General features: G+C 53.9%; 2 protein-coding genes across 2 annotated transcripts; both read left to right on the plus strand.

Annotated features, from left to right (window-relative positions):
* The first annotated feature begins 8544 nt into the window (after window positions 1-8544).
* LOC100739611 (proteoglycan 3) lies at window positions 8545-12980 on the plus strand. The gene is made up of 6 exons (XM_021083042.2): window positions 8545-8581; window positions 8933-9068; window positions 9538-9848; window positions 10937-11068; window positions 11903-12014; window positions 12804-12980. Exons 2-6 carry the CDS (start codon window positions 9008-9010, stop codon window positions 12860-12862), a joined length of 675 nt encoding a protein of 224 aa, XP_020938701.1. The 5' UTR covers window positions 8545-8581; window positions 8933-9007; the 3' UTR covers window positions 12863-12980.
* Window positions 12981-19813: 6833 nt separating this feature from the next.
* LOC110255185 (proteoglycan 3) lies at window positions 19814-23903 on the plus strand. Its single transcript, XM_003480700.5, has 6 exons — window positions 19814-19850; window positions 20202-20337; window positions 20805-21115; window positions 21860-21991; window positions 22824-22935; window positions 23727-23903. The coding sequence occupies exons 2-6, from the start codon at window positions 20277-20279 to the stop codon at window positions 23783-23785; spliced, it is 675 nt and encodes a 224-aa protein (XP_003480748.2). The 5' UTR covers window positions 19814-19850; window positions 20202-20276; the 3' UTR covers window positions 23786-23903.
* The last annotated feature ends 2176 nt before the right edge of the window (window positions 23904-26079 follow it).

Genomic DNA, 26079 nt, shown 5'->3' on the forward strand with positions numbered 1-26079 from the left:
CCCATTAAGCACAAAGAAAGAAAGATGATACTCCTTTCTTTATGTCCAAGCCCACAGGAAAGTCAGCCTTGGCCGCCCTTGTGGTCTGCATCATTCTAATCAGAAAAAGATCCCCTTATCCAGGAGCACCCGAGGCTGGGCTCAGCATTAGCTTTTATGTCCCATCTTGACTTCTATTCATGCTTTCTCTTCCTCCACCTCATTCTCAAGGTCCCCTAATGGGCTTGCTTGCGTGTGTGTGTGTGTGTGTGTGTGTGTGTGTGTGTGTGTGTGTGTGTGTGCATGCCCATCCAACCATATTCTCTATTGCAGGATAAAGCCAAGACAAAACTTCCCCTACTTCTGGCTCTTCTATTTGGGACAGTCTCAGCTTTTCATCTAAGTCTGCTTGGCCTTCAGCCTTTCCTTTGCTACTTGACTCTTTTCAACAATTTATGGGACCAGAGTCACACAGCCTCCTTCCTCTCGGCCATGCCCCTACCTCAGGATCACTGCACTCAAAGGAGCAGAGACTCTAGAGCTGGGAGTTGAAGGGACACCTCAGGGCCCCTGCAGTCTTGGTTTCTGTGACTTTTCAATCTCGTCCTTACTGTAAGATGCAGGTGATAATCACTTCTTTCACTCTGAGCTCACGGGGTGTACTGTGCTAAGTGTTTTCTAGGCATTATCTCCTTTCATCTTCATAGCGCCCCCATGAGGTATGTGGTGTGGTATACCCATATCCTGGGTGAAGAAATAAAGCTAGGAGAAGATGGAGCCCGTACCAAACCCACAACCTGTCTCAGAGTTCATGCCCTTAACCACCAGGAGGTTGGGTTCTCCTCTGAGGAGGGGAAAGGGGGTGGGGTGGGGGGGGGGACTCTATTCCAGGTTGGCCTCATTTTTCTGTAGGCAGAACAGGCAGATGCATAGGGCAAGGTGGGAGCTGTCCGTGGTGCTGGGGAGCAAGAGGGGATGGGGCGAAGGAGAAGGGCTTGCCCTTTTTCCCTGCCAGGGACTGAGATGTCCAACATGGAGAGCCCTTTGGGAGATGACGCCCTGCCTCAAGTTGGGGAGATGCCAGAAAGAGAGGCCAAGGAGGAGCTGATGCTGCTGGAGAAAGAGGAGGAGCAGGGCTCTGGAAGGGAAGATGCTCCTAGGGAAGAGGGGTCTGTTGAGTCTCTCTCAGCTTTGGATGAAGTGGCCGAGGACCTTAAGTGCCCTGGGGAAGAGGACACGGTAAAACTGCAGGGCACCCCCGGAGGCAAGATCTGCCTCTGTCTCCTGGTGAGGAGCACCCTGAATTTTAATCTTGCCCAGGTGGGTGGCCAGTGGCCATGGCTGAAATCCAGGGTGAGGACGGGGAAGGGGTGCCTCCAGCTTCTGTGTCGCTGGTCATTTTCCTCATTGAGGACCCTGTGGGTGTCAGCAGAGGCTGAGGACCATAGACGTGTTGGGGATAAGAGGTGGAGGCCATGTGGAAAGAGAAGTGGGATCTTCATCTCCAGCCTTCAGATGGCTGTGGGGGTGGAGGGTCCAGCAGCAGGGCGGGGGGTGGTGGTTGGTGGGCAGTGGTGGCTTTTGGAGACAGATGCACAGGACAAAGGTCATGTGAAGTCTTGTGGAGAGGCACCCCATTCTTCCTCTTTTATCCTGCCCAGCAGTTTACTTGCCGGTCATGCTACTGGGCAGACTCATCTCCATCCATGACTTCTGACTTAATTGCCAGGTTCAGTGCTTAGTCAGAGGGATGAACCAGGGCCCACTCTGGATTGGAGTCCAGATTGTCAGCTGGGCAAGAGGGCCCCTTACTCTGACTGAGGAGCACCTCCTGACCCCAGTCAGTGCTCAGCTTGCTACACGTCTGTCTGTGCTTCTCCTCTACAATCCTCTGAAAAGTTGGGGAGTAGGTGGACACCTGGGTGAGCCACCAAGGGGGCTTCTTAGGCATCAGGAGGAGCCAAGCCTTTTGAATCAGGAGGTTTGGGTGCAAGTTCTGCTCAGTCTCTGACTGTCTCTACGACTTGGGCAAGACTGTGAGCCTGGTCCTCCTCTCTAGGATGGGGTTGCAATGCCTGTCCTACCTCGTGTTAGGGCCAGAAGGATGAGTGTGTCACTGGGATGCAGGAACAGATGATGACGATCACTGTGGATCTCCCTTTCTGCTGATCAGGACCGTGTCCATCATGGTCCTGCAGTCTTTATGGAACACTGCCTGGCAAGCAGCAAGAGTGTCAGTCAGGGAGAGTCCCAGCTCTGCCTACTTGCCTTACCTTTGCCCTACCTCCCAGCCTACCTTTCACTCCTGCCTCCTTCAGGGTCACCACATACAATTTCAGTGGGTTGATGACAGTGCCTGGAGTTTTGTGTACTGGGCTGCTGACCCGCCCTGGAGCGATACAGGTGGATGTTGGTCTCTGTTCACCCCAGTGAGGTGGGAGTGGGGATGAGTGATGGAAAGTCCTGGGAGGTGGGAGGGAGGCACAGGGAAGCTGCTAGGAAGAGGCACACCCTCCAAAGGCGAAGCCTCCTGATCTTTGGCCTCCATATCCACTGAGGTGTGGAGACAGGCCCTCCTTGGGGCCGAATCAGGTGGGACAAGAGGCTGAAGCCCACTTCCTGTTGTGCCTTCCCAGGAGGCCACTGGAGTTGAGCTCACTGTGGTGTGAGCCTCCCAGTCCTCTGTTCCTACTGAGCTGGTTCCAGCGAGGGGTTCAGAGCTGGCCCCTCCTGGGCAGCCTCCTGCCCCCCCACCCCGGCCCTTCAGCCCCCAGCAATAAAATTGTTTTCCTAAAACTGGTATCTTTTTCCTCCAATCATTGATCCCCTTTGCTTAGCCCCGCTCATAAGCTTTCTGCCCTACAATGACCACCCTCCCCACCCTACTGTCTTCATAAAAGGGGCCAGAAGTTATCACTCTTAAGGAGGGGTGGAGCATGCGGCGGGGTCTGTGGGGACTTCTTGGAGACAGAGGAATGGGCTCGAGTAGCTCTCTTCATAGGACCCCAATTACTGGGCACATGGGTTCCTGGCATGGAGCCCCCACCCCCACTGTGCATGCTCCATCATCTGTCTCAACATTTCAAGATGCAGTGTCCTGTAATTTGCATCTCCATGACTGAGGACACTTTTTTTCCCCTCCCACAAACTGGGGTTGTGTTAATGTGCCAGGATATTGACAAGTCCCTGGGAACAGTGCACAACTCTCATGAGTGGGTGTATGAGTAACTCAGCCCCTTGTGCCTCAAGTGGGGAATAATTACGAGGCAAGTATTGGGTAGTGTTTTTCAATGGCTTTAACTTCCAGTTAACCACCGAGGTACCTGACTTTATAACACACGTCATATTAGCTGCCTTCTCTTCCCCATGGGAATGCTCCTCTTCCATATCAGCACCTTCCAAATAAACTCCTTGCACTCAAATCCTTGTTCAGGGTCTGTTTCTGGGGAATCTCAATATAAGACAAACAGCTCTACCGCAACTCTCTAGAAGGCCTGGGATTACGACAAGACACAGCCCCCTGCTGTTCAGGGATACAGATATAACAGAAGCACATCAGCATCTAGTAACTGTGCACTCTCCAAGTATTCCCCTCACCCACACCTGTACTGTGGCAGGTACCTTACAAAGATGTCCTTGTATGATCAGTAAATATTGTCTCATTGTACAGAGCCAGGCTCAGAGGAATTATGACCTGTTTTTTTTGTGTGTGTGTGCCCAACATCTAACTGTGACCCATGTTGTGACTCAGCTATCTCATTCCAAAGCGTGTTCTTTCAACCACAAGGATTCCCTGGCTGGAGGTGGAGGCTGCTTCCAGCACATGATCATGGGGACAGAGCACAGAGGGGAGGCAGGAGGGACTCCTCTCCCTTTGGGTATACCTTGGGGCACAGGACTCGAACCCTGTTGGACATGAGGATGTCCCAGCAGAAAGGAAGATGTCAAGTTTCTGAAGACCTTTCCTCCAGGACCCTTCAAATTGATAGACGTTCAGATGGTCCCAAGGTCTTAGAGGTAAATCAAGAACTTCACATTTGTTTTGAATGGCCACAGCCATGGCATATGGAAGTTCCCACGGCCAGGGATCAAATCTGAGCTGCAGCTGTGATCGTTCTGCAGGTGCAGCAAAACGAGAACCTTTAATGCACAGTGGGCCAGGGATTAAACCCATGCACTGGTGGTGACTAGAGCCACTGTGGTTGTTTTCTTAATACACTGCACCACAGGGGGAACTCCAAGAACTTGAATTTTTTTAAAGACTACTTGCTCAAGGTTGCACGGTAGGTTGAAAAAGATAGAAATCAAACTGAAGGCTATTGTAACTGCTGTGCTGTTGATTTCATTGACTGAGGATTTATGAACACTCTTATGGGTTCAGCCCTGTGCCGGATGCCCTGGAGGACACAGCTAGAGCAGAACTTTCCCCCTTGCCCTTGTGGACTTTGTACTCTGGTGTGGGGAGGCATTGCTTCTCTTCATTCTAGTGTTAATAATAAGGAGTAACAGGGAGTTCCCTTGTGGTGCGGCGGGTTAAGGGTACAGTGTTGTCACCGCCGTGGCTTGGGTTGCTGCTACGGTGCAGGTTCCATCCCTGGTCTGGGAACTTGTGCATGGCATGGGTGCAGCCAAATAAAATAACAAAGACTAATAAAACCTTCCATTTATTGAGCATTTCATAAGTGCCAAGCTCTGTGCCAGGGATTTTGTGCTAGGTGGACTTTGTCTTCTTTTTGTGTGAAGGAGAGCTTGTGTGTTTAAGCCTCTTCTGTGTGTTTGTGGCAGAAGTGTACTTCCGGTCCAAGGAGGTTCCCTTTTGGGGGGTTAACGTGAAGAAGGGGGCACGAAGGAAGTGTGTGGACTCCCAGGAACATCCTTATCTCCAGCTGGGCACAGGTCCTGGGTGCATTCCCTCTGCGACAGTCCCCCCGAGCTCTCCACGTTACAAGAGGCACGCTAACCATCCTCAAGAAAAGGTTTCAAAAGGTGAAAGAAATGAAATGAGAGGACTGGCCTTCCATCCCCAAAATGGGTTTGTGTTGTCTTCTTCTTTTTTTTTTTTTTTGCTTTTTTGCTTTTTAGGGCCATATTGTGGCATATGGAAGTTCCCAGACAAGGAGTCGTACTGGGACTACGGTTGCCAGCCACAGCCATAGCAACTGGGGATCCCAGGCGCGTCTGCGTCCTACACAACAGCTGATGACAATGCCAGACCCTTAACCCCCGGGTCAGGCAGGGGTTGAGCCCACAACTTCATGGGTACTCGTCAGGTTCATCTCACTGAGCTATGTCTAGAAGTCCCTGTGTGTTATTATTCTCATCCACAAAGATGCTAAGTGAGCTCTGGGAAACTCAGCTGGTGTCTTCACAATGAATCCCTGGAATTCCTGACATCGCACAACACACAGAGCAGGAGCTCAACCAATTCTTGGTGTTTACTTGTTGATTAAGGTGACAGTTCAGTCCCAGTTTCCTGGCAAGGGCTTCCCCCAACCCCACGTGCCAGGCCCTGTTATGAGAGTTTACTGGAGCTGATCTCATGAGGGGCAGGTCCTGTCATTAGCCTCAGTTTATGGATGGAGAACTGAGACCCAAACGGGTGGACTCTGAACTGGTGATTCCATTGGACACCACACTAGCTTGCCTTCCACAGAATGTGGGGCAGGTGGGAAATCGGAGACAAGGGGCTTAGTTTGAGATCCCTGCGGATATAAATCCCTCTTAGGAAGCCAGAGAGCTGGAGTTTTGTGGATGCTGAAAAGGGTGGGCACCGTTGGCTAGACTGGAGGTCACGCCTCTGGGCAAATCGAAGAAAGCCAGGACACGAGAGTCAGGCAGCCTCGGGTCCGACATGCCACTTCTTGCTAGGTGTGTGAACGTGGACCAGTTATTTAACCCCCCTGAGCTTTTGTAGCAGATATGGAGCCCAGAATGGCAGTGACTAGTTTGTGGGATGATTGTAAAGATGAGGAGGAATAATGGATGTAGAAGCCTTACTGACGCATACTGTTTGGTCCGTGGTTGGCCTTCAAGAATGCTACTCCCAGGAGTTCCCATCATGGCTCAGCAGTTAAGGAACCGACTATGATCTTTGAGGGTGGTGCTCGATCCCTGGCTTGCTCCGTGTGGCAAGGAGCTGGCATTGTCATGAGCTGTGGTGTAGGTCACAGATGTACTGAGATCCCAAGGTGCCGTGGCTGTGGCATAGGCCGGCAGCTGCAGCTCTGATTCCACCCCTAGCCTGGGAACTTCCCTGTGTGGTGCGTTTGGCCCTAAAAAGACACACACACACACACACAAGGTCTTCCAGTTTTCAATCAGACACACAACACCAAGGTCACCAAGGATGTCCCTGAAGTCCATGGGAATTCTTTGCCCAGGGTCAACATGGGGACGGGGAGAGTGGAGGGAAGGGGAGTCAGTGAGAGGAGGCAGAGGGAAGGCAGCCGTGGATGGATAAGGAGCTGGGGGACCTAGTTTGGGCCTGTCTCTGACTGGCTGTGTGACCTTGGGCAACTCAGTTAAGCTCTCTGAGATGCCATGGCCTAATGTGTACAACAGGGGCATTTTACCAAATAAGGCTGGCAAAACTGTTATTTTTATTTTTATTTTTGGAAGGCTTGTAAAGCTTCTCCTGAGAGTGGCTGACCTTACTGGGCATCCCAAGCACTGGGTGAAATGATGCCCCTGACCTGGGTCTCGGCCTGGCGAGAAGAATGGGGAGGGGCAAAACCCTCCCTCCCTGCCCGACCCCCACCCCACTGGGGACATCTCCCGCTTGAAATCCAGACACCAGTTTGGGGCCCTGGAACTAGCCAATCCCCACCACCCCCACAACCCCCGCCACCCCCAAGTCAGGTAGATAAGCCGAAATTCAGGTCCGTTGGGCTGGGGAGATAACGGCCAAGACCGTTACTCTGCAATCAGGCCAGAAGTGACCTCTCAGATACTTACTTCTCCATTTGCAGGTGCACGGGGAGAGCAGAGGAAGGGAAGGAATCCAGGCCTTTTCACCCTCTGGGCTGCTTGTCCCTGGTGCCCTGAGCCCTGGAGGGCTGGGCTGGAAGCCAAGGAACAAATTGGTGCTGCCCAGCTAGGGTACCACTGAGTTGAGTCACCCTGACCAGCAGGTCCACTGGCTCTTGGCATGCAAGTCCAGCAAAACAGGACTCAGCACTTGCTGGGTTCTCCCTGAAGTGCAGTGAGTTTGGCTGGAACATGAGTGGTTCAAGTTCTGACATTTTGTTCATCATGGTATTTTTGCAATTGATTCTGATTTGGGGAGAAAGATTGTATTAAATGTTTGTGGTTTATTTTTGCAGTTGATTCTGATTTGGGGAGAAAGATTGCATTAAATGTTTGTTTGTTTATTTCGTCTACTGAATTCTTAATTGTCCCCTTACATTGTGCAGCTGAGGCGAGCGAGTGCCTCACTGCCTTCCCCTTAGTCCTCACCCTGCTGGTGATGGAGGGCTGGTGGGAGATGGGGAGTCTGGGAGCGGGGAGTGTGGCCCACAGAGCACCTGAGTGCCTCTGCATGGGAATGCTTCCATTCCAGCTGCTGCCTCTTGGCCAGAGATATGCCTCCAGGTTGGACAAAATGGCATGTTCTAGGTCAGTGACCCTCCCCGGGGGCAAGTTTGCTTCCCAGAGGCCGTTTGGAAATGTGTGGACACATTTCTGATGGACACGCCTGGGGAAAGGATGATGGGCACCTAGTGGGTAGAGACCCAGAGATACTGCTCAACTTTCTGCAAGACGCTGAACGGCTCCCCCTCAGCAAAGAACTCTTTGGTTCCAAATGGGAAGCGCCTAAAGGTTGAGAACCTTGGTGGAGAGGCACCGTCTCAAGAGCCTAAGCTCTGCACAGGCTAAAGGTGAGAAAAAGGAGAGGGAGAAGGAGAGGAACAGAGAGGAAGAGAGTGAAGGAGGGAGGCAGGGAGGGATGGAGGGAGAGTGAGAGGGAGAGCGAGAGAGCGAGAGAGAGGTGGTTTTGGAGCCCCAAAGACTTAGAGATCTCAGTGCCCCCCCTTCCTGGCTAACCTTGGCAAGCCACTTTCCCTCTCTGAGACTCATTTTTCACCTCTCTGAGGCAGGGCTGATGACCCACTCTCGAGGGACAGGGGTCAGGAAGGTGAGGCGGCAGGGATGTGATGTAGGTAAAGCGCCTGGTCTAGACAAGAGCTCAGCAGGGCTGTGGCTCCCTTTCACCTCCTGGCTCCTCTCCTGAGCTCCCTGGGAGCCTCCACTTCACTTGCTGGCATGCCGACCGGAGGAAGGCTGTTCTGATGTTAAAGAGTGCTGTTCAGGGCCTCTTCCAGCAGACTCATGCCTGGATCGTAGTCATCTGGAGCTGTCTTGCGCCCACTAGGGGGTTGGGGCAGCTACGTGTGGCAGGAGGCAGGTCCCTGGAGTTCCAGCAGAGAGCAGAGCCCAACGGTGAGAGGATTAAGCAAACCTCTTATCAGCTGCACTGCCCACTCCCCAAGCCTGGGGCAATCATCCTGGCCCCTTCTCACTTCCCCAAAAGCCCAGTATAAGGGCTGCCTCTGGGGTCCAGCGGCCAGAGGCACTGAGTGTGAGGGCTTCAGACTCTGGAGAGGTAAGTGCTCCCTCTGCTGCCCAGGGAGGACAGGTCCAGGGCTGGGAGGATGCCACACCCTATAGAGAAAACACCTAGGAAGCTTGTCCTTAGGACCCGAATGGTCACTGCCCTTCCCCTTCTTCCCCTGTGTCAGTGAAACTGGCCTTGATGGTGCGCAGCCCTGTTCCCGCAGGGGCAACTGCTCTGCGGCCATCTTTCCTGCGCGCAGTGATGGAGCTCTCGGGAAAAAGGGACTTTAGTTCTTGAACTGATAACCCGCCTGGTCTGTTCACTGGGGGAGAAGGAAGCGCTCCAGCTTGCCCTTTAACCAAGCTGTTAAGCAAAAAGTGCCTCTCTGCCGTGTGCCAGGGACTGTGCAAACACACAGGACATCGCCAAGGAGGGCAGGTGAAGCTGTCTTCCCTGTCCCAAGACTCTGTGGATATGAAAGGCCTCCTGCTCCTGCCCCTTCTGCTGCTGGGGACAGTTTCGGCTCTTCATCTGGGTAAGTCCTTACCTCCCTTTCTCATCCATCTTTCTCGTTTCTCTCCTTTCCCCCTGCGAGTTCTTTTGCTCTTGGGGCCAGGGCCACAGCCTCCCCTCTTCAGGGGACCCAGCCCGTCTCTAGTGAGATTTCTCCTGGACCCAGAAGTGTGACCTGAGCTTTCCTTCGGGGCTCCTTTGCGAGGAGAAATGCCCATGTGTGAAGAGGAAGGACTTCCCACAGGCGCTTCCTGACCCTCCCCCACCCCCCCCCCCCACACACACTCAGGTGGTGTCAGGCAGCATCAGCTTCGCACGCATGCAGTTGTCCATGTACTGCAAGAGTTCTGGTGTCACCCAAGCCCAGGGCGATTCCTCCAGGCTTGGTTCTAGATGGCATTCTAGGAAGGCTGAGTGGGGCCACCGGAGCTGTCCGTGGTCCTGGAAGAAGGGGGACCCGGGCCTGAGGGCAGCTTACCTCTTCTTCCCAGAGAATGATGCTCCCCATCAGGGCAGAGGAGAGACACAAGCAGACCTGAGGCAGGATCTGGAAGGCTCAGGAGACCAGGAGCGAGAGCTGGCCCTGAATGATGAAGTGCCTGAGTCAGAGGGAGAGGCCAGGGCTCCCAGCTCTCAAGATGCCTTTGTGGATGAGGAGGCCATGGAGTCAGACCAAGCTGCCCTAGATGAGAATGTGGAGTGTCCCAGGGAAGAAGACAGAGTTCTAATGCAGGCGAGCACTGGGGGCCAGACCTGTTCCTACGTGTTGGTGAAGAGACGAAGGACATTTAAGAAAGCTCAGGTAAGTGGCACGGAGGCTACTATGTGGGGGGCAGAGGGCGAAGAGAGTGGATTCAGCCTTCTGTTCCCTATCATTTAGACGAAGGACATTTAGGCAAGCTCAGGTGGGTGGCAGGGGAGCCCGGGGGAGGAGAAGAGAGTGGATTCAACCTTCAGTTCTCTATCATATAGACCAGTGGTTCTCCAAGCCTAGTATGTATGCATCAGCCTCTCCTAGAAGTCTTTGTTTTTTTGTTTTTTTTTTTTTTTTGTCTTTTGTCTTTGTTGTTGTTGTTTTTGTTGTTGTTGTTGTTGTTGCTATTTCTTGGGCCGCTCCTGCGGCATATGGAGGTTCCCAGGCTAGGGGTTGAATCGGAGCTGTAGCCACCGGCCTACGCCAGAGCCACAGCAACGTGGGATCCGAGCCGCGTCTGCAACCTACACCACAGCTCACGGCAACGCCGGATCGTTAACCCACTGAGCAAGGGCAGGGACCGAACCCGCAACCTCATGGTTCCTAGTCGGATTCGTTAACCACTGCGCCACGACGGGAACTCCTAGAAGTCTTATTCAAACACAGATCTCTGGGGAGTTCCTTGGTAGCCTAGAAGTTAGGGATTTGCCTTGTTACTCATATGGCTCAGGTTACTGCTCTGGCTCAGGCTTGATCCTTGGCCAAAAACTTCCACATGCCACAGGTATGACCAATGCCCCAACCCCCCAAAAGCCCTTCACAGATTCCTGGCCTGTGAACTCTCAGTTTCTGGTTGAGCAAGTCCGAGGCTTAAGAAGTTGCATTTTTACCCAATTCCCAGGTATTGATAATTCCGGCCTGGCAACTGCACTTTGAGAAGCACTGGTTTAGTTCGATAAAGGGTTTTGGCGTAAGGTATACTTGTACCAAGTCCTTGTACCAATAGCCATTGGCTATTTTACCTGGGCAGTTCACTTCGCCCCTCAGGGCTGTTGTGTCTTCACGTCAATGGAAATGTATGGTACCACCTCTCAGAGATGTGGTGAGGATTAAATGATACTTGGCATGTATTGTTGAGAACAACAACAACAAAAAAAAAACCAGTCAATTCTCCACCCCATCTCCTCTTTCTGCAGTATGTTTGCAGAAGGTGCTACCGAGGGAACCTGATCTCCATCCACAATTATCGGACAAACCGTTTCATCCAGCGCTGGACCAGTTCACGTAACCAAGCACGTTTCTGGATTGGAGGCTTCATCAGGCACTGGGTAAGTGAGGGGCTGACTCCCAGGTACAAGAAGGTCTTTCTGACTGCCCCCAATGGAACACTGGCTGGCATCAGGCCTCATTCTGGCGCCTGAAGTGGCCTTCGAGTGGCGCACAGTGCCGTGCTCTAGCTGGCTAGCCCTGGCTTAGGAGACCTGACAACTGAGGGCTTCTCTTCCCAACTCCATGTTCAGGGATGACATGCTTGTAGCCTGAAATTGGCCCCACTGGATGTACATGCACAAAGGAAATGGGCAGTTGTTACAAATCAGGTTTCTTCCCTCCCGGTGCCTCTCTCCCTCCCCCAGGGCTGGTTGTTAAATGCTTACCAGCACATCCCTGGAGTCAGGAGATAAATTCCATCTCCAGCTTGGTCTCTTACTAGCCGAAGGACTTCCTCCAAGTTTCCGTTTCCTCATCTCTAAAGTGGGGTCCTTCTCTCAGAGTGGCCCTGGGACTGTGGATGAGTAAGTGCCATCATATTGGCCACTCAAGTGTGTTGCATGGGCCAGCAATGTGGACATCGCCTGGGAGCTTCTTGGGAATGCACAATGCTGGGTCCTTTGGAATCAGAATCTGCACTGGAACGAGATCCCTAGGAGATCTGTTTGTGCAGTTCAACCTGTGGGAAGGCTGCAAGTGATGCTTTGTCTGCCATTGTCATTGCCTACAAGCCCTGAGGGGTGCATCTCTAAGGTACCTGGCTCCTGGCCGGGTGGGCAGTGAGAGGAGCTTACTGTGCCCAGAAAGGGAAACTGAGAGTGCTTTCCCTGGAGCCCCAGAATCTGCCTGTCTTCCCACACACCACCCTCTGACCCAGCCTATCTCTAATCCAGAACCGGTGCAGAAGATTTCAGTGGAGTGATGGGAGTTGCTGGAATTTTCAATACTGGGCCCCAGGGCATCCTAGGAATGGGAGAGGTCGCTGCGTGTCCATGACCTCCAGAGGTGAGTGGGGCAGGGCACCAGGCCAGGGGAAGGGGTGGCAAGGTGGATTCCCACACATATGAGCCTTTGAGCTGCCTGAACACACCTCCACAAACCCATGCCCTTCTTTCACCTGGAGAAACAACGTCCTGTTTGTGAGAAGGGCTGAGATGTCAGGATGCCTCAGAGCAAAATCAGGTGATGGGGTGCCCTGGGCAGGGGCTAGTTGGGGCACAGAGCTAGGCCTGGGGCCTGGGGACTCCTTTCCCTCCTTGGAGATGATGGTGACAAAGGAGTGAGTCTGGGAGAGATGGGAGAAACAGAGGTGAGTGTAAGGTAGGGCTGCGGGAGGAGGAAACGTTGTGGGAATTAGGGATGGTGGACAGATAACTGGACCAGCACGGCTGCCAGTTGTAAGGGAGCGGACTTGGTACAGTGGCTAAGACCATATGGGCTGGAGTCAGAATGCGGCCATTGACTTCCCGGCTCTGCCACTTGCCGGCTGAGATACAGGCAAGGTATCACACCCACCAAGCCTCAGCTTCCTCATCTGTGAAATGGGAGTGATGAGAGCACCGACCTCTGGGAGGCATGGGGAGGATGAAGCCATCCTCCATGGAAAGCTCTTAGTGCACTGCCTCTGCCAGGGAAGAGATGGATAGACGTTGGCTGAGGGGTGTGGGAGTCAGGCTGTCAGATCCGGAGGACCACAGGCAGAGCCGACTTAGGAGGTGCCTGTGGAGGGAAGTGGGGGGCACAGGCCACTCCCAAGTAGCTGACATCCCTGACAGCACTGTGCTCTCCACCTAGGTGGTCACTGGCGTCGAACTTCCTGCAAAAGGCGCCTGCCCTTCGTCTGCTCTATCTAAGCCAGAGGCAAGGAGCCCCTGCCTTGGAGCCGCTCGCTCCCTGGACGCCCTCCTGGATGCCCCCACCAACTCTTGTTCCCCAGCCAAGCCAATTAATAAAGCCAGACTTCCCACAGCATTCCCCGACCCTTGTTTCTTCTTCGTGCGCTTTGCAGGACTCCTCTGCGTTGGAAAACCCTCAAAGCACGCCCTCCTGCTTCGTGGGGGGTGGGGGGTTTGGGGTAGGGGGTGGGCTGTGAGGAAAGGAAAAGACCTCTGAGGCCAGCGCCAGCGGGATTGAGGGGGGACGGGGTGGCGCGTTGGGATGGTGTCCTGCAGCGCCCCCCCGGGGCGGAGCGTGGACTAGGCGGCGGTCTCCCTGCGGAAGGCCCTCCCTCATCCCTCCAGGGGAGCAGCGCCTTTGGTGAGGGCATGGGGCACTGGCCCTCCAGTTTCCAATCGGTCTCAGGAAGGGATGCTGGGTGGGGTGGGAGGTGGGTGGTTTTACCAAAAGGCGGCGATATTGCTGATTCAAGAGTTGGGTGGCGCAGGGAGGTCCCGCCTGCGGGAATGGCTGGGAGGGAGGAGAAAGGAGCCTCCAGGGGCAACTGGCTTCTCTGGCCCTGGGTCTTCTTCCCCTCTGATGGTGGCCCCTAGGTCCCATCCTCCTCCCAGCCACCTGTGGGTGAGTGGAAAGGCCCCAACGTCCTCTGAGCTGGGCTCCCTAGTCCATTCCCAGGAGGGTGGCTGCCCCAGCCCCAGCCCCAGCCCCAGCCCAACCCCCCCGCCTCCCTCCCTAGAGGGACCACATTCTCAGGAGGGAGCTGCCCGCCCCCTTACCCCCTGCCACCCCCCGCGCTCCCTGTCCCCCACCCCTGTACCTTGAGGCCAAATCCAGGGCCTCTGGTAGCCCTGGGGCTGCAGTCCTGGTGCTACAGCCCCAGGCTTCTCCCACCTTCTCCGACCCCAGGGACGTGGAGAGAGAGCTGTTGCTGCTCTTGACTTTGTCCCAGCCTGGGCTCTATCTGGTCAGGGTCTGAGCTGGATGAAGTGGGAGGCTCAGACTTGAAACTGGGTATTCAGCGGGCAGAGAGGCCTGGGTGGCGGGGGAGAGAGACTTCTTGGGAAATGGGACATGTATTTCTGGGTGGACGTGTATCTTGGTGTGTACCTGAGTCCGTCTTTGTAAGCCTGTGCATCCCGCATGCAGGTGAGTCTGTGTTTGTACATATGCATGCATCTGTGTGTGAGTCAGCATGTATTTGCGTTGTCTGTGTGAACACTTTTTGTTTTAATAGCAGTATCTGTGGCATATGGAAGTTCCCAGGCCAGGAGTCTAACAGGAGTTGCAGCCACCAGCCTGCAGCACAGCCACAGCAATGTCAGCTCTGAGCCGAGTCTGCAACCTACACTGTAGCTCAAGGCAACACCACATCCTTTAACCCGCTGAGCAAGACCAGGGATGGAGCCTGCATCCTCGTGGATACTACTTGGGTTCTTAACCTGCTGAGCCACAACAGGAAGTTGTACATTTTCTCCATCTCTGCGCATGGATGTGCCCGTATGTGTGTCCTTTTTTGAGGGTGTGTATCTTGGTAGCTTTGTTGCTGATACACCCGCATCTGTGTCCACATGCATATGTGCATGCCTCTGTGTCTTTGGCCACACTCCCGAACGGAGTGTGAACGCATGTCAGTGTGTGTCTGAGCACACGCGTGTGCAGGTCTTCGTTTGCGTGTGTACATGGATGTGTATCCGAACAGCCATGTGACGAGAGGTGGAGATTCAAGGTTTGCCAGATGCGTTTTGTTGCTAAAGGTGCTGGAATTGCTGGAACGGGACAGGTTTGGAGAAGCCCAGGGGAAATGGCTGGTGATGATGCAGGAGGGATGAACACGAACAGGCCTCTGGCAACGGGAGCATGGGCCTTGGCACAGCCCTGAACCTCACCAGCGCTGGGCCCCAGGGCCTGCCTCTAGGTGAAGAGGCTTGTCCTCAGTAGAGGGGTCTGTGCCTCTGCCTTGGATGGAGACTGGTCCAGAAAGCTCCCCATCACTGCCTGTCAGTCTCCCAAGGGCATGGAAGGGGTGCTGGTTGGGGTCAGGCCTCCCCCCAGGTCCCTGCATCCTGTACTGCATCAGGCTAATTCTTGATGCTGTAGTTCTTCTTTTTTGTGTGTGTTTTTATGGCCGCACTAGTGGCACATGGAGGTTCCTAGGCTCGGGGTCTAATTGGTGCTGTTGCTGACAGCCTACACTCTGCCAGAGTCACAGCAATGGCAGATCCGAGCCGTGTCTGCAACCTACACCACAGTTCATGGCAATGCCGGATTCTTAACCCACTGAGAGAGGCCAGGGGTCCAACCCGCAACCTCATGGTTCCTAGTCGGATTCGTTTCCCCAGTACCATGACGGGAACTCCTTGACACTGTAATTCTTAAAGCATCAGGAGCAGTGGGAGTGGGGTAGGGAGGATGCGCTCCGCATAGGTGGCTTTGAGACTGGTACTTTGACTGGATGGCAAGCCTCCTCTTATCAGCCTCTACTTATCTCCTTCCTGGGGAGTGGGCTCTGGCCACTGCTAACCAGTAGTTTTTTTGTTTGTTTTTTTTTTTTTCTTTTTTCCCTTATAGCTGGTTTACAGAGTTCTGTCAGTTTTCTACTGTACAGCAAGATGACCCAGTCACACATGCATATATCCATTCATTTTCTCACGGTATCATGCTCCATCATATGTGACTAGATAGAGTTCCCAGCGCTATACAGCAGGATCTCATTGCTTACCCATTCCAAAGGCAATAGTTTGCTTCTATTAACCCCCAATTCCCAGTCCATCCCACTCCCTGCCTGCTTGGCAAGCACAAGTCTGTTCTCCAAGACCAAGGTCTTCTTTTCTGTGGAAAGGTTCATCTGTGCCTCATATTAGAGTCCAGATATAAGCGACACCATATGGTGTTTGTCTTTCTTTCCCTGACTTCCTTCACTTAGGGTGAGAGTCTCTGGTCCCCTCCATGTTGCTGCAAATGGCATTAGCTTTTCTTTTTGTGGCTGAGTAGTATTCCATGTGGTGTAGTATACACCACATCTTCTTGAACCAATCACCTGTGGATGGACATTTAGGTTGTCTCCCAGTCTTCACTGTTGTGAACAGGGCTGCGATGAACACGATGAACACGTGGGTGCATGTGTCTTTTTCCAGGAAAGTTTTGTCTGGATATATGCCCAAGAGTGGGGTTGCCGGGCCATATGGTGGTTCTCTGTACAGTTTTCTGAGGGAGGTCCGGACGGTTTTCCATAGTGGTTGGGCCAATTGACATTCCCACCAACAGTGTAGGGGGGTTCCCTTTTCTCCACACCCTCTTCAGCCTTTGTTACTTGTGGACTTACTGAGGATGGCCATTCTGACTGGTGTGAGGTGGTACCTCATAGTCGTTTTGGTTTGCCTTTCTCTGATAATCAGGGCTGTTGAGTATTTTGCCATGTGCTTGTTGGCCCTCTGCATATCTCTTTTAGAGGAATGTCTCTTCAGGTCTTTTGCCCATTTTTCCATTGGGTTGTTGGTTTTTTTGCTGTTGAGTTGTGTAGGTTGTTTGTGTATTTTGGAGATTAAGCCCTTGTCAGTTACATCATTCAAAACTATTTTCTCCCGTTCTGTCAGTTGTGTTTTTGGGTTTTTTTGTTTGTTTGTTTTGTGGTTTCATTTGCTGTGCAAGATCTTGTCAGGTTGATTAGGTCCCACTGGTTTATTTTTGCTTTTATTTCTGTTGTTTTGGGAGACTGAGCTGAGAAAACCTTTGTAAGGTTGATGTCAGAGAATGTTTTGCCTATGTTCTCTTCTAGGAGTTTGATGGTGTCTTGGCGTATGCTTAAGTCATTAAGCCATTGTGGGTTTAATTTTGTGCACGGTGTGAGGGTGTGTTCCAGTTTCATTGATTTGCATGTGGCTGTCCAGTTTTCCCAGCACTCCTCTCATGAGGGTCAGTTCCTGCCATTGGCCTCAGTTTATGGATGGGGAACTGAGACCCAGACAGGTGGACTCTGAACTGGTGATTCTGTTGGACACCACACTAGCTTGCCTTCCACAGAATGTGGGGCAGGTGGGAAATCGGAGACAAGGGGCTTAGTTTGAGATCCCTGCGGATATAAATCCCTCTTAGGAAGCCAGAGAGCTGGAGTTTTGTGGATGCTGAAAAGGGCGGGCCCCGTTGGCTAGACTGGAGGTCACGCCTCTGGGCAAATCGAAGAAAGCCAGGACGCGAGAGTCAGGCAGCCTCGGGTCCGACATGCCACTTCTTGCTAGGTGTGTGAACGTGGACCAGTTATTTAACCCCCCTGAGATTTTGTAGCAGATATGGAGCCCAGAATGGCAGTGACTAGTTTGTGGGATGATTGTAAAGATGAGGAGGAATAATGGATGTAGAAGCCTTACTGACGCATACTGTTTGGTCCGTGGTTGGCCTTCAAGAATGCTACTCCCAGGAGTTCCCATCATGGCTCAGCAATTAAGGAACCGACTATGATCTTTGAGGGTGCGTGCTCGATCCCTGGCTTGCTCCGTGTGGCAAGGAGCTGGCATTGTCATGAGCTGCGGTGTAGGTCACAGATGTACTGAGATCCCAAGGTGCCGTGGCTGTGGCATAGGCCGGCAGCTGCAGCTCTGATTCCACCCCTAGCCTGGGAACTTCCCTGTGTGGTGCGTTTGGCCCTAAAAAGACACACACACACACACACACACACACACACACACACACACACACAAGGTCTTCCAGTTTTCAATCAGACACACAACACCAAGGTCACCAAGGATGTCCCTGAAGTCCATGGGAATTCTTTGCCCAGGGTCAACATGGGGACGGAGAGAGTGGAGGGAAGGGGAGTCAGTGAGAGGAGGCAGAGGGAAGGCAGCTGTGGATGGATAAGGAGCTGGGGGATCTCGTTTGGGCCTGTCTCTGACTGGCTGTGTGACCTTGGGCAACTCAGTTAAGCTCTCTGAGATGCCATGGCCTAATGTGTACAACAGGGGCATTTTACCAAATAAGGCTGGCAGAACTGTTATTTTTATTTTTATTTTTATTTTTGGAAGGCTTGTAAAGCTTCTCCTGAGAGTGGCTGACCTTACTGGGCATCCCAAGCACTGGGTGAAATGATGCCCCTGACCTGGGTCTCGGCCTGGCGAGAAGAATGGGGAGGGGCAAAACCCTCCCTCCCTGCCCGACCCCCACCCCACTGGGGACATCTCCCGCTTGAAATCCAGACACCAGTTTGGGGCCCTGGAACTAGCCAATCCCCACCACCCCCACAACCCCCGCCACCCCCAAGTCAGGTAGATAAGCCGAAATTCAGGTCCGTTGGGCTGGGGAGATAACGGCCAAGACCGTTACTCTGCAATCAGGCCAGAAGTGACCTCTCAGACACTTACTTCTCCATTTGCAGGTGCACGGGGAGAGCAGAGGAAGGGAAGGAATCCAGGCCTTTTCACCCTCTGGGCTGCTTGTCCCTGGTGCCCTGAGCCCTGGAGGGCCGGGCTGGAAGCCAAGGAACAAATTGGTGCTGCCCAGCTAGGGTACCACTGAGTTGAGTCACCCTGACCAGCAGGTCCACTGGCTCTTGGCATGCAAGTCCAGCAAAACAGGACTCAGCACTTGCTGGCCTCCCCCCAAGTGCAATGAGTTTGGCTGGAACATGAGTGGTTCAAGTTCTGACATTTTGTTCATCATGGTATTTTTGCAATTGATTCTGATTTGGGGAGAAAGATTGCATTAAATGTTTGTTTGTTTATTTCGTCTACTGAATTCTTAATTGTCCCCTTACATTGTGCAGCTGAGGCGAGCGAGTGCCTCACTGGCTTCCCCTTAGTCCTCACCCTGCTGGTGATGGAGGGCTGGTGGGAGATGGGGAGTCTGGGAGCGGGGAGTGTGGCCCACAGAGCACCTGAGTGCCTCTGCATGGGAATGCTTCCATTCCAGCTGCTGCCTCTTGGCCAGAGATATGCCTCCAGGTTGGACAAAATGGCATGTTCCAGGTCAGTGACCCTCCCCGGGGGCAAGTTTGCTTCCCAGAGGCCGTTTGGAAATGTGTGGACACATTTCTGATGGACACGCCTGGGGAAAGGATGATGGGCACCTAGTGGGTAGAGACCCAGAGATACTGCTCAACTTTCTGCAAGACGCAGAACGGCTCCCCCTCAGCAAAGAATTCTTTGGTTCCAAATGGGAAGCGCCTAAAGGTTGAGAACCTTGGTGGAGAGGCACCGTCTCAAGAGCCTAAGCTCTGCACAGGCTAAAGGTGAGAGAAAGGAGAGGGAGAAGGAGAGGGACAGAGAGGAAGAGAGTGAAGGAGGGAGGCAGGGAGGGATGGAGGGAGAGTGAGAGGGAGAGCGAGAGAGCGAGAGAGAGGTGGTTTTGGAGCCCCAAAGACTTAGAGATCTCAGTGCCCCCCCTTCCTGGCTAACCTTGGCAAGCCACTTTCCCTCTCTGAGACTCATTTTTCACCTCTCTGAGGCAGGGCTGATGACCCACTCTCGAGGGACAGGGGTCAGGAAGGTGAGGCGGCAGGGATGTGATGTAGGTAAAGCGCCTGGTCTAGACAAGAGCTCAGCAGGGCTGTGGCTCCCTTTCACCTCCTGGCTCCTCTCCTGAGCTCCCTGGGAGCCTCCACTTCACTTGCTGGCATGCCGACCGGAGGAAGGCTGTTCTGATGTTAAAGAGTGCTGTTCAGGGCCTCTTCCAGCAGACTCATGCCTGGATCGTAGTCATCTGGAGCTGTCTTGCGCCCACTAGGGGGTTGGGGCAGCTACGTGTGGCAGGAGGCAGGTCCCTGGAGTTCCAGCAGAGAGCAGAGCCCAACGGTGAGAGGATTAAGCAAACCTCTTATCAGCTGCACTGCCCACTCCCCAAGCCTGGGGCAATCATCCTGGCCCCTTCTCACTTCCCCAAAAGCCCAGTATAAGGGCTGCCTCTGGGGTCCAGCGGCCAGAGGCACTGAGTGTGAGGGCTTCAGACTCTGGAGAGGTAAGTGCTCCCTCTGCTGCCCAGGGAGGACAGGTCCAGGGCTGGGAGGATGCCACACCCTATAGAGAAAACACCTAGGAAGCTTGTCCTTAGGACCCGAGTGGTCACTGCCCTTCCCCTTCTTCCCCTGTGTCAGTGAAACTGACCTTGGTGGTGCGCAGCCCTGTTCCCGCAGGGGCAACTGCTCTGCGGCCATCTTTCCTGCGCGCAGTGATGGAGCTCTCAGGAAAAAGGGACGTTAGTTCTTGAGCTGATAACCCGCCTAGTCTGTTCACTGGGGGAGAAGGAAGCGCTCCAGCTTGCCCTTTAACCAAGCTGTTAAGCAAAAAGTGCCTCTCTGCCATGTGCCAGGGACTGTGCAAACACACAGGACATCGCCAAGGAGGGCAGGTGAAGCTGTCTTCCCTGTCCCAAGACTCTGTGGATATGAAAGGCCTCCTGCTCCTGCCCCTTCTGCTGCTGGGGACAGTTTCGGCTCTTCATCTGGGTAAGTCCTTACCTCCCTTTCTCATCCATCTTTCTCGTTTCTCTCCTTTCCCCCTGCGAGTTCTTTTGCTCTTGGGGCCAGGGCCACAGCCTCCCCTCTTCAGGGGACCCAGCCCGTCTCTAGTGAGATTTCTCCTGGACCCAGAAGTGTGACCTGAGCTTTCCTTCGGGGCTCCTTTGCGAGGAGAAATGCCCATGTGTGAAGAGGAAGGACTTCCCACAGGCGCTTCCTGACCCTCCCCCATCCCAAACACACACACACTCAGGTGGTGTCAGGCAGCATCAGCTTCGCACGCATGCAGTTGTCCATGTACTGCAAGAGTTCTGGTGTCACCCAAGCCCAGGGCGATTCCTCCAGGCTTGGTTCTAGGTGGCATTCTAGGAAGGCTGAGTGGGGCCACTGGAGCTGTCCGTGGTCCTGGAAGAAGGGGGACCCGGGCCTGAGGGCAGCTTACCTCTTCTTCCCAGAGAATGACGCTCCCCATCAGGGCAGAGGAGAGACACAAGCAGACCTGAGGCAGGATCTGGAAGGCTCAGGAGACCAGGAGCGAGAGCTGGCCCTGAATGATGAAGTGCCTGAGTCAGAGGGAGAGGCCAGGGCTCCCGGCTCTCAAGATGCCTTTGTGGATGAGGAGGCCATGGAGTCAGACCAAGCTGCCCTAGATGAGAATGTGGAGTGTCCCAGGGAAGAGGACAGTGTTCAAATGCAAGCGAGCACTGGGGGCGTGAGCCACTTCTACTTGTTGGTCAGGAGCCCAAGGACATTTAAGGAAGCTCAGGTAAGTGGCATGTAGGCTACTATGTGGGGGGCAGAGGGCGAAGAGAGTGGATTCGGCCTTCTGTTCCCTATCATTTAGACGAAGGACATTTAGGCAAGCTCAGGTGAGTGGCAGGGGAGCCCGGGGGAGGAGAAGAGAATGGATTCAACCTTCAGTTCTCTATCATATAGACCAGTGGTTCTCCAAGCCTAGTATGTATGCATCAGCCTCTCCTAGAAGTCTTATTCAAACACAGATCTCTGGGGAGTTCCTTGGTAGCCTAGCAGTTAGGGATTTGGCATCATCACCTCTTTGCCTCAGGTTACTGCTGTGGCTTGGTTTTGAGCCCCATTCCAAGAATTTTCACAAGCCGCAGGTTTGGCCAACCTTTCCCCCACTACCACCCCCAATCCAAAAACAAACCCTTCACAGATTTCTGGTTTAGCATGTCTAAGGCTTAAGAAGTTGCATTTTTACCCAATTCCCAGGTATTAATAATTCTGGCCTGGCTACTGCACTTTGAGAAGCACTGGTTCAGTTAGATAAATATTTTGGTATAAGTTATACCTGTACTAAAACCTGGCTCCACCTGCCATTGGCTATTTTACCTGGGCAAGTCTCTTAACCTTTCAGGGCTCCTGTGTCTTCATGTCAATGGAAATGTATGGTAGCACCTCTTAGAGATGTGGTGAAGATTAAATAATACTTGGCATGTATTGTTGTGAAAAAAGAGTTAATTTTCCACCTCATCTCCTCTCTCTGTAGAACGTCTGCAGCAGGTGTTACCGAGGGAACTTGGCCTCCATCCACGATTACAGGATAAACTCTTTCATCCAGAATGCGATCTGTTTGCGCAACCAAGCACAGGTCTGGATTGGAGGCTTTCTAGGGCCCTTGGTAAGTGAGGGGCTGACTCCCAGGTACAAGAAGGTCTTTCTGACTGCCCCCAATGGAACACTGGCTGGCATCAGGCCTCATTCTGGCGCCTGAAGTGGCCTTCGAGTGGCGCACAGTGCCGTGCTCTAGCTGGCTAGCCCTGCTTAGGAGAACTGACAACTGAGGGCTTCTCTTCCCAACTCCATGTTCAGGGATGACATGCTTGTAGCCTGAAATCGGCCCCGCTGGATGTACGTGCACAAAGGAAATGGGCAGTTGTTACAAATCAGGTTTCTTCCCTCCCGGTGCCTCTCTCCCTCCCCCAGGGCTGGTTGTTAAATGCTTACCAGCACATCCCTGGAGTCAGGAGATAAATTCCATCTCCAGCTTGGTCTCTTACTAGCCGAAGGACTTCCTCCAAGTTTCCGTTTCCTCATCTCTAAAGTGGGGTCCTTCTCTCAGAGTGGCCCTGGGACTGTGGATGAGTAAGTGCCATCATATTGGCCACTCAAGTGTGTTGCGTGGGCCAGCAATGTGGACATCGCCTGGGAGCTTCTTGGGAATGCACAATGCTGGGTCCTTTGGAATCAGAATCTGCACTGGAACGAGATCCCTAGGAGATCTGTTTGTGCAGTTCAACCTGTGGGAAGGCTGCAAGTGATGCTTTGTCTGCCATTGTCATTGCCTACAAGTCCTGAGGGGTGCATCTCTAAGGTACCTGGCTCCTGGCCCGGTGGGCAGTGAGAGGAGATTACAGTGCCAGAAAGGGAAACTGAGAGTGCTTTCCCTGGAGCCCCAGAATCTGCCTGCCTTCCCACACACCACCCTCTGACCCAGGCTATCTCTTCTTCAGACCCGGTACAGGAGATTTCAGTGGAGTGATGGGAGTCATTGGAATTTTCAATACTGGGCCCCAGGGCAGCCTAGGAATGGAAGTGGTCACTGCGTGTCCATGACTGCCAGAGGTGAGTGGGGCTGGGCACCAGGCCAGGGGAAGGGGTGGCAAGGTGGACTCCCACACATATGAGCCTTTGAGCTGCCTGAACACACCTCCACAAACCCATGCCCTTCTTTCTCCTGGAGAAACAACGTCCTGTTTGTGAGAAGGGCTGAGATGTCAGGATGCCTCAGAGCAAAATCAGGTGATGGGGTGCCCTGGGCAGGGGCTAGTTGGGGCACAGAGCTAGGCCTGGGGCCTGGGGACTCCTTTCCCTCCTTGGAGATGATGGTGACAAAGGAGTGAGTCTGGGAGAGATGGGCGAAACAGAGGTGAGTGTAAGGTAGGGCTGCGGGAGGAGGAAACGTTGTGGGAATTAGGGATGGTGGACAGATAACTGGACCAGCACGGCTGCCAGTTGTAAGGGAGCGGACTTGGTACAGTGGCTAAGACCATATGGGCTGGAGTCAGAATGCGGCCATTGACTTCCCGGCTCTGCCACTTGCCGGCTGAGATACAGGCAAGGTATCACACCCACCAAGCCTCAGCTTCCTCATCTGTGAAATGGGAGTGATGAGAGCACCGACCTCTGGGAGGCATGGGGAGGATGAAGCCATCGTCCATGGAAAGCTCTTAGTGCACTGCCTCTGCCAGGGAAGAGATGGATAGACGTTGGCTGGGGGGTGTGGGAGTCAGGCTGTCAGATCCAGAGGACCACAGGCAGAGCCGACTTAGGAGGTGCCTGTGGAGGGAAGTGGGGGGCACAGGCCACTCCCAAGTAGCTGACATCCCTGACAGCACTGTGCTCTCCACCGCTAGGAGGTCGCTGGCGACTAATTTCATGCCTAAAGAGTCTGCCCTTCGTCTGCTCTATCTAAGCCAGAGGCAAGGAGCCCCTGCCTTGGAGCCGCTCGCTCCCTGGACGCCCTCCTGGATGCCCCCACCAACTCTTGTTCCCCAGCCAAGCCAATTAATAAAGCCAGACTTCCCACAGCATTCCCCGACCCTTGTTTCTTCTTCGTGCGCTTTGCAGGACTCCTCTGCGTTGGAAAACCCTCAAAGCACGCCCTCCTGCTTCGTGGGGGGTGGGGGGTTTGGGGTAGGGGGTGGGCTGTGAGGAAAGGAAAAGACCTCTGAGGCCAGCGCCAGCGGGATTGAGGGGGGACGGGGTGGCGCGTTGGGATGGTGTCCTGCAGCGCCCCCCCGGGGCGGAGCGTGGACTAGGCGGCGGTCTCCCTGCGGAAGGCCCTCCCTCATCCCTCCAGGGGAGCAGCGCCTTTGGTGAGGGCATGGGGCACTGGCCCTCCAGTTTCCAATCGGTCTCAGGAAGGGATGCTGGGTGGGGTGGGAGGTGGGTGGTTTTACCAAAAGGCGGCGATATTGCTGATTCAAGAGTTGGGTGGCGCAGGGAGGTCCCGCCTGCGGGAATGGCTGGGAGGGAGGAGAAAGGAGCCTCCAGGGGCAACTGGCTTCTCTGGCCCTGGGTCTTCTTCCCCTCTGATGGTGGCCCCTAGGTCCCATCCTCCTCCCAGCCACCTGTGGGTGAGTGGAAAGGCCCCAACGTCCTCTGAGCTGGGCTCCCTAGTCCATTCCCAGGAGGGTGGCTGCCCCAGCCCCAGCCCCAGCCCCAGCCCAACCCCCCCGCCTCCCTCCCTAGAGGGACCACATTCTCAGGAGGGAGCTGCCCGCCCCCCCCGCGCGCGCGCTCCCTGTCCCCCACCCCTGTACCTTGAGGCCAAATCCAGGGCCTCTGGTAGCCCTGGGGCTGCAGTCCTGGTGCTACAGCCCCAGGCTTCTCCCACCTTCTCCGACCCCAGGGACGTGGAGAGAGAGCTGTTGCTGCTCTTGACTTTGTCCCAGCCTGGGCTCTATCTGGTCAGGGTCTGAGCTGATGAAGTGGGAGGCTCAGACTTGAAACTGGGTATTCAGCGGGCAGAGAGGCCTGGGTGGTGGGGGAGAGAGACTTCTTGGGAAATGGGACATGTATTTCTGGGTGGACGTGTATCTTGGTGTGTACCTGAGTCCGTCTTTGTAAGCCTGTGCATCCCGCATGCAGGTGAGTCTGTATTTGTACATATGCATACATCTGTGTGTGAGTCAGCATGTATTTGCGTTGTCTGTGTGAACACTTTTTGTTTTAATAGCAGTATCTGTGGCATATGGAAGTTCCCAGGCCAGGAGTCTAACAGGAGTTGCAGCTACCAGCCTGCAGCACAGCCACAGCAATGTCAGCTCTGAGCCGAGTCTGCAACCTACACTGTAGCTCAAGGCAACACCACATCCTTTAACCCGCTGAGCAAGGCCAGGGATGGAGCCTGCATCCTCGTGGATACTACTTAGGTTCGTATCCTGCTGAGCCACAACAGGAAGTTGTACATTTTCTCCATCTCTGCGCATGGATGTGCCTGTATGTGTGTCCTTTTTTGAGGGTGTGTATCTGGGTAGCTTTGTTCCTGATACACCCGAATCTGTGTCCACATGCATATGTGCATGCCTCTGTGTCTTTGGCTAGTGTGTTCGGGAGTGTGAACGCATGTCAGTGTGTGTCTGAGCACACGCGTGTGCAGGTCTTCGTTTGCGTGTGTACATGGATGTGTATCGGAACAGCCACGTGACGAGAGGTAGAGATTCAAGGTTTGCCAGATGTGCTTTGTTGCTAAAGGTGCTGGAATTGCTGGAACGGGACAGGTTTGGAGAACCCAGGGGAAATGGCTGGTGATGAAGCAGGACGGATGAACACGAGCGGGCCTCTGGCAACGGGAGCATGGGCCTTGGCACGGCCCTGAACCTCACCAGCGCTGGGCCCCAGGGCCTGCCTCTAGGTGAAGAGGCTTGTCCTCAGTAGAGGGGTCTGTGCCTCTGCCTTGGATGGAGGCTGGTCCAGAAAGCTCCCCATCACTGCTGTCAGTCTCCCAAGGGCACGGAAGGGGTGCTGGTTGGGGTCAGGCCTCCCCCAAGGTCCCTGCATCCTGTACTGCATCAGGCTAATTCTTGATGCTGTAGTTCTTTCTTTCTTTTTTTTTTGTTCTTTTTATGGCCGCACTAGTGGCACATGGAGGTTCCCAGTCTAGAGGTTGAATCAGAGCTATAGCTGCCGGACTATGCCACAGCCACAGCAATGTGGGATCCAAGCCAGGTCTACCAGCTACACCACAGCTCCCATCAATGCCGG

This window comes from Sus scrofa, chromosome 2 (assembly GCF_054392235.1).
Source record: "Sus scrofa isolate SSC_HxYL_T2T_F1_AM1 chromosome 2, Sscrofa_HxYL_maternal_Yorkshire_Landrace_v2.0, whole genome shotgun sequence".
NCBI classification, from domain to species: Eukaryota; Metazoa; Chordata; class Mammalia; order Artiodactyla; family Suidae; genus Sus; species Sus scrofa.